At 38.3% G+C, this 8,289-nt stretch overlaps 1 protein-coding gene across 1 annotated transcript in view; it reads right to left on the bottom strand.

The window, feature by feature from the left end:
* SRFBP1 (serum response factor binding protein 1) overlaps positions 1–8,289 on the bottom strand; it is a 73,087-nt gene that overhangs the window by 48,745 nt on the left and 16,053 nt on the right. The window contains exon 3 of the mRNA XM_009287841.2: positions 7,136–7,208. Within this exon, the coding sequence (XP_009286116.1) occupies positions 7,136–7,208 (73 nt within the window). The remainder of the gene's footprint in view (positions 1–7,135; positions 7,209–8,289) is intronic.

The following is an 8,289-nucleotide window of genomic DNA, read 5'->3' as shown; positions in this document are numbered from 1 at the left end:
GGACATGAATGTCTATGTCTTTACTGAAAGAGTGGTTAAACATTGGAACAGGCTGGAAGTGGTTGAGTCACCGTCCCTGGAGGTATTTAAAAGACATGTAGATGCGGCGCTCAGGGACATGGTGTAGTGGTGGACTTGGCAGTGTTAGGTTTACGGCTGGACTCGATCTGAAGGGTCTTTTCCAACCTAAATGATTCTATGATTCTATTATGTCTTTGTGATCAGGCAGTGTGTAGCAGATACTCACAATAATACCGTCCATGTTGGTCTGTCTGGTAATGCTGACCCTTATACTCTTAACTGGCTCATTATCCATCTCAAGGCAGAGTTCCATGAATTCCTGCTGCTCTCTCACATAAAGGGCAGTTTTCCCTTCCTTGTCTTCTTGGCCCTAGTTTGGCTATGAGGGGATTACGGGAGTTTGTGGCACAGGCTTTGCTAAAGTCAAGATACACAACATCTGTTGCTTCTTTCTTGTCTATACAGACAGTCACCTCATCACACAAGGTAATCAGATCAGTCAGGCACAATTCACCCTTGGTAAATCCATTCTGTCTATTCCCAGTCATCTTCCTGTCCTTCCTGTTCCTGGAATTAGCTTCCAGAAAGACTTGCTCCGTAACCTTCCCAGAGATTAAGTTGAGACTGACCAGCCTGTATTTGCTCAGATCCTCCTTGAAGTTAAGCATGATGTTTGCCTTTTTCCACATGTCAGTAACCTTTTTCAATTATTGTGACCTTTCAAAAAACGATGAAAGCAGCTTCATCATGACATCAGTCAGCTCCTTCTGCACCCCAAGTACAAGGTACCTGGTCCCATGGAATGGTATATGTCCAACTGACTTATGCATTCCTTAATGCCATCATTTTCTGCTGTGAGTAACGCTTCACTCCCACAAGCTCTGGAAACTGAGAAGCCAAAGTGCAGAACTTACCAGTAAAAACCAAGAAGAAAAAAAAAAATAAAAAAAGCACTGAATACCTCACCCTTTTCCATATGCTCTCACTGGGCTGTGGACCCTTATTTTCCTTTAGCTTTACTTTTGCTCCCAGTCTACTTACAGAAGCCATTCCTGCAGACCTTCACATTCCTCACTAGTTGGAAATCCATCTGAGTTTTGTATTTTATAATGCTGTGTGCATTCAGGCAGCGTCTCTACATTGCTCGCAGGTAGTCTGTTCTTGCTTCCACCTTTGGTGGACTTCCTTTTTGTGTTTGGGTTCAGGAACATGCTGTTCATCCATGCCATCTTCTGTGTTATGTTAGATGCTCTTTACTTTGTGTTTCCTACTTGGAAGAGATTTCTACTTCAGCCCTGACAGAATTTGAGATATCTGTTAAATGAATATTCAGAGTTTGTATAACAAAAATGATCTGCCTTACTAGGGCATACGTTACCTAGAAAAGCCACGCAATGTCATTGACAAAGTAGAATGTGCTGTTGCGAAAACAAGCAGTAAAATTCAGTGTTTCCTAGAAGTGCCTGACTTCTTGCACATGTACACCTGAGTAATGCACACATGGATCTATCCACCACTCAAACCACCAAGTTTTCTGCATTACTGCAGAAAAATGCATCATGCATGGATAACAAGTCAGACACTTGCCAAAGCAAGGATCTGCTCTGCTCCACTGAAGGGGGGCTGAATGACCTCGAGTTCTACCCCTTCTTCCTTCCCTGAAATGGTCTGTAAGTGGCATCTGGCCCATACCATTGTGAAAGCTGGACCACCCCACCTCTGTCTTTTGTTGAGAAGCATCAAGGACCCTTCCTAAGCTGATTACACTAGAGTTTAAGAGCTTCCCACTACTCTTTCAAAAACCTTCAAAGGTTAAAGTTTCTATAACATTAATACAAAAGTCTGCTATCTATTATGAAAGAAAATATGCAAGACTGTTGTTGGAAACATACACTAAGAGAAAGAAAAAGTAAAACTGCAAAAAAGCACATTAGTCCTCACTCTTATTTAAATGTTCTTAATCATTCTACACTGAGATGTTAACTGAAACCAAGGCTACAGACGATGAAAGCATTAACCAAAAAAGAAACTACTGTTAGAAGAAAATGATAAGGCTTTTTGAAAAAGCCTGGTATTTCAGGATACAAAAATGCCATGCAAAGAGACCTTACTAAAAGAAAAATCTATCAAGCTCCTTAGGCTACTCTAAAATCATCAGTTACCCAGTCCTGAGCAAAAGCCCTTTCTCACCCATATCACTATTACTTTCATGAAATTGGACGATTTTTGTTCCAAGGCCAAAGATTGTGAAAACATCCTTCAGACTGAAGCTCCAACTTTACAAAACAATTTGGCTTTCAAAAGCTTGACAGTAATACTGGAGTTCACACTTAACTCTACTTCTGTTCACATCTTGCTAAAATATAAAGTTGAGAGAAAATAATTTAGAGTAAAGCATTATTTTTTCCTGTATCTCTTGTACTAAACTCATTATTCTGCAATAAATATTGTGTTTTAAGTGTATTAAAACAATAACATTGTATTGACTTATCTGTTTCTCCAGTGATAATTTTGGGATAGAGAACATATCTTTCCAAGCCATTTAACAATGGTTGTAACCAACTGCTGCTTATTCCCAACAACTGGAAGACATCTTCCCTTCAAGCACTGCAAATAGCCTTTCTTCCATATTTCATTAATGGGCATCTTCCAAACATGATATTGCTATAGCAACACCTGCCATAATACCAAGGTTTTTGTTCTAAGATAAAAGCAAAAACTACTCCTAAATACACAGTAAAGCAACCACAAAGTTGTGTTAAGACCTAATTTCAGCCAAGAAATTGAAACAATTCAAGATAAGCTACACGTTGCTAAGAAATCACTAGACAATCAGTTATTTTTGTGTAAAGAAACTTTTAAAAATATCATAGCATCCTAAATATGGTAAGAAGTACTCCACAATGGATAATTAATCCATTTTGACAGTATCATCAAGCCTGACAAACAAGGAAAAACATTCCTGTAAGTATACACAATTTTATATTTTAAAAAAGTAGTATCATAGTAGAAGGACTAGAAAGGATCATACTGTTCTTTTTTTCCCATCTTTCATGAATTGTTAAATAAATATTTTATAAGGTTTTGGCAAAACGAAATCTGAAGAACTCAAAAAACAGTGTATTATTCCAATAGCTTTGAGAACTCCTGCAAACAATTAACCCAGTGCCTGCATCCACGTAGCTGGAATTTTTAACTGCTTTCATTTCCCACAATGTTTACTTCTGATTGTTGTGTTTGAGACATTATTAATTGTATTTGCTGATTAAGTTTTTTAATCTCCAGTTCTAACAATGAAAACATATAGAATAAAAAAATAAATGTAATTCCAACAATAACATAACAACATATGCTATTTGCAAATTCAAATAACAAAGTTTCTTAATACAGCCCAGCACCAACACTTCCTGGGTTTTCAATGTATGCAGAACTGTGCATGTGTGAGTATGTATAGGATATATAAAAAAGTAGACACAGACACAGTATTTAACCTGAAAAGTGAGCATCTAATTATGTCCCACTCCTAGGAAACAGTGTATTTGCAGTGAAATTATGTCAGCAGTGTCTGTTTAGAGTCTACTTGAAGACAGGAAAAAAAGCATCCCGAAGAGTTAGTGATAAGACAAGAGTTATCAAATAATAGCAAGCATTTTCTCCTTCCTATAACATCAGATGGTAATTAGTAAAGATCCACACTAGAAAGAGAAGTTAAGATCTTGTAACCAGAAGTTCACATTTGTCTCATTACAAGTCCTGCTGAGCTGCAGGCAGCCAGCCTCTAACAACAGATGCACCATCAGGCAATTGATTTTTTTTTTTTTTTGTTACAGTCTGGATGAAAGATAACAGTTGTTCCATGAGTGGCAGCAGCCATATTGAAACACTGTGCTGACCAAGAAACAGATTCCCCAAGTAAATGAACTAGTACAAAAGGTTTGTGGGTTTACAGGCAGCTGAATGCAGAAACGTAATTCTGAAGAAGGCAAGGAATTCTCCCTTATTGGGATTCAACCCCTCAGATTTTTTCCTGAGTAAGAGAAACTTAAGCCATCACATTAAAAACTTCACAAAGACAGACAACTGTGCCAAGGTCCCAGAATTTCAGTCTCTCTTCCCTGAGCTTGAAACAAATTCCCTGTGAAATGGAATCTTCCCCTCGTGCCTTCTGAGGTCATCAGGATACATAAAGTCCTTCACAAAAGACCCTGTTCATGCCAGCAGTCCCCAGAAGCCTTTTTTTTTCTGGATATGTGGTAGAGAAAGGTGGTCTGGGTCTGTTCTTGACTGATGGCAGAAAAATGAATATTAAGAAAGAGGTGTGCTGTCTTTGGCAACAGGGAAAAACTCAGAAAAAATCGTACTATTTTCCTTTTCTTTTAAAGATGTTATTTCTTCAATCTACAGCAACCCTTCATGTCTTTGTCCAACCAATAAAGAAGTTCTAGAAGTTGTAAGTAGCCATCTCAAGAAATCTTTTAATCTGAAAAGACACATGCTGTCAGACTCTGCTGTAACATCCACTTTCTGGCTCCAAACCACTTTGGCTGGTGTAGTTATTTTTGTTGTTTTTTGTCTTTTCAACTGAACTTCTCTTTGCAGCTTGCTATACTCCTCAAGACTAAACATTCAGTAAGAGAGAAGGCAGACATTTTGTCTTACATAAAACATGCAAGTAGAAGTTTATGAGTTATTTCTACATGTTACATGGAAAACAACCAATTCCTATATTCTGCACACAGACACTCAATCAGTTTGAAAGGATTTGCATCTCTTCTGACAAGTGTTTGGGATCCACACACTGAAATTGCTAGAATAGTCTGGATAATACAAGCCTCCCCTAAGTTGCAACTTCGTAGACCACTTACCAATTTACCTTATTAACCATTTCTATTCTGTCCGTTCTTTCCTAAAAATTCTAAAATATCCATTCAGGTTATGCAAAGACTTCTTTATGAATCCTATGATCAATAACTTAAGACAAAAGGTTGCTTGGAGTGATGTTATACGAGTACAAAATCTCCCACTATCTCAAATAATGTCAATGATTTCTGTGAAAGCTGTCTTGTTACTCTTCCATGCTGAATAAGGCATATTTCTATGCCAACTCTAAAAAGCCCTCTTAGTCTAGAAATCAACAGTGGTGAAAAAATATGTAAACAACTAGTGCCTTTTAGGCTGTGATTCATAAGAAACAGGAATTTTTCTTTCATCTAAGAAACAAATACACTGTAGAGCTAGTAAGTGCCTATTTGTTCATTTTTAAAGGCTAAAAAAACCCCCAAGAAAACCAATCTTTTTGCTACAAAAATATTATTAATATAAGGTTGCATTCTTTTTAACAATAAAGACCTCTTACAGCATAATTTCAGATAACCCGATTGCATTTACTAGCTATTTGCCTGAGAAGTGGGAGAGCTTTTCCTCTTTCTCAGCTGCTCACGTTGAAGGTTCCTCCCTTTCTATAAACTATTTCAAAGCAAAATTTGTTTGCCTTCAGCTCTCTAGATTACAACTCTATCCTCCCTTGACAATTGCTCTTAAAGTTAACACAAGTCCTGCACTCATTAACGCCAACTGAAGAAACAGCTTGGATGTACTTGGCCAATAGAGTCCTGAGTGCAGGCAGCCTTTAAGATGTCTGCATGAGCCAACCCCATAAGGAAAAGCACAATGTGGACAAAGCGAACACTTCTGGGAGATGCATGCAGAATGGATCTTGCAGTGAAACCCTCTCAGGAGCACTCACAGAAGCCACATAAAACATGGGCTTGTGAGCTCAGTGCTGCACCACACCTGATCACTTGATGTATACTCTTACAAATTGAGAGATGTTTCCAGAATCCTCATCATACTCCAATAAACATGTAAATGTGTCATCCAAAAAGATGGGCTTGTGAGCTCAGTGCTGCACCACACCTGATCACTTGATGTATACTCTTACAAATTGAGAGATGTTTCCAGAATCCTCATCATACTCCAATAAACATGTAAATGTGTCATCCAAAAAGAAAAAAAAAAAAAAAAGAGCAATTACAGGACCAAGTTTAAGGCTGATGGCAAGCCAGAAAAGCAGAATGCCTCAATATGACTGCCATGTTGCTTGACCAGTGCTTTACCCTTTAATACAGTGCTGCCCATTCTCTTTTCCCCTTTACTGATTTGTGAGGACTCTTGTTTTGTAAGTACTGTGCTAAAACCCTCTATGATTCCACCTGATGAATCTGGCACAAAGCACATCTAAATGGGTCAGTGAAGCCTTTCCAGTTACCAGCCTTTTTGAAGGCTAAGATCTGTGCAAGGATCAGGAAAGGGGAAAAAAAAGAGAGAAAGGTTAAAAAAAACCCCACACACAACGGTAAGGGTGACTAATCACTAGTCATTCAAGGAAAAACAAACAAAACAGCCATTTTATGTGAAAACAGTTTTCTTGTCCTATACAGGACTCTTGTGCTCAAGCCTTATGACTGGAATTTGTACCTCATTTCAACACACACAATTTTAAGCAGTATCGGTGAAAACTGAGATACGACTAGTACAAAACATTAAGAAGTTGTAAAATTCCTGAAGCATTTGCTGATATGTCATAATGTATAAGATACAAAAACTGTATCAATGACAGCAAGGCTGAAGATAAAAAAAGGTCTGACTCAAGCGTTATGAGTCCCTTGCAGCTAAAATTTCAAACTACTACAGAACTCTGAAGTTGAACGTAAAATACAAGTAGCATCATACTTAAAGCTAAGAGAACTGACAACAAGGATACTGTATTGTCAGGCACATAAACTGCCTTCCATACCCCTGAGTGGCATGAGAACTTTAATTTCTGCGCTTTAACTGTTACAGTAAAAACTTCAAGCACCATGCATTTCTAAACAAATTCAGGTTTAGCCTGGCAAGCTTAAGACTCAAATTGTCTAACACCTTGACAGATGCAGCAAACAAACATGGAAATATGCAAATATTCATAATTTTCCAGCTGTGTTACAGTAATAACCAAGGTCACTCTGGAACTACTTCAGTTACGTTTCAGTAATGCAGTCCCATTTAGTAACAAAAGCTTTTTGTTACTAAAATTAATTGCCTTTAGTATTTAAATAACTAAACATGGTATTACCTTCATGGCATGGATTTCTTCTATTAATCTCTCAACTCGTTTTTGGTTCTTTAATTTCAAGTCTTCTGAACCCCTGCAAATGAAGTTTGTCTTTATTAAGAAAACCTGGGTATTGTTCACTTTATTTCCCCGTGGGCTAATACTAAGTAGCAAAATAAAAATATCACAAGAGTGAGCATAAACACATTCCCTTGTTGTTAAATGAACATTTTAGCAAAGAGTTGAACATAATCTAATGTTTATGCTGTTCTGAACAGAGGAAAAAACACTGAGGATTTACCAGAATAAGAAGAAAGACAAATGTTACTTTATTAGAAAACAGTAACTACAATTCCTATCAACAATACATAGGAGACACTGATATCTCAAATATAATTACATTTTAAGATCTTTAATATTTAAATATAAAAGATCATTGGGCTTGCTTCTTATTTTGCACAATTTGCTAAAATTGTGGGAGAAGAGCACGCTCAATTTACACTTTGAACACAGCAATGGATTTATCTTATATCGTCTCCAATAAGACACATCATAACTTACTTTTTGACAGTTATCTTTAAAAACATAGAATCATAGAATAGTTTGGGCTGGAAGGGACCTCTAAAGGTCATCTAGTCCAACCCCCCCTGCAATGAGCAGAGACATCTTCAACTAGATCAGATTGCTCAGAGCCCCCTCCAACCTGGCCTTGAATGTTTCCAGGGATGGGGAATCTCACCTGCCTCTGGGCAACCTGTGCCAGTGTTTCACCACCCTCAGTGTAAAAAAATTTCTTCCTTATATCTGGTCTAAATCTACCCCCCTTTAGTTTAAAGCCATTCCCCCTTGTCCTGCTAAAAAGTCTGCCGCCATCTTTTTTATAAGCCCCCTTTAAGTACTGATAGGCTGCGATAAGGTCTTCCCGAGGCCTTCTCTTCTCTAGGCTGGACAACCCCAACTCTCTCAGCCTTTCCTCACAGGGGAGGTGTTCCATCCCCTTGATCATTTTCGTGGCCCTCTTCTGGACCCACTCCAACAGCTCCGTGTCTTTCTTATGCTGAGGGCTCCAGAGCTGGACACAGTACTCCAGGTGGGGTCTCACCAGAGCAGAGTAGAGGGACAGAACCACCTCCCTCGACCTGCTGGCCACGCTTCTTCTGATGCAGCCCAGGATA

Source organism: Aptenodytes forsteri, unplaced genomic scaffold, assembly GCF_000699145.1.
Source record: "Aptenodytes forsteri isolate BGI_AS27 unplaced genomic scaffold, ASM69914v1 Scaffold477, whole genome shotgun sequence".
Classification (NCBI taxonomy): domain Eukaryota; kingdom Metazoa; phylum Chordata; class Aves; order Sphenisciformes; family Spheniscidae; genus Aptenodytes; species Aptenodytes forsteri.
This window is presented reverse-complemented; position numbering and strand designations above follow the sequence as displayed.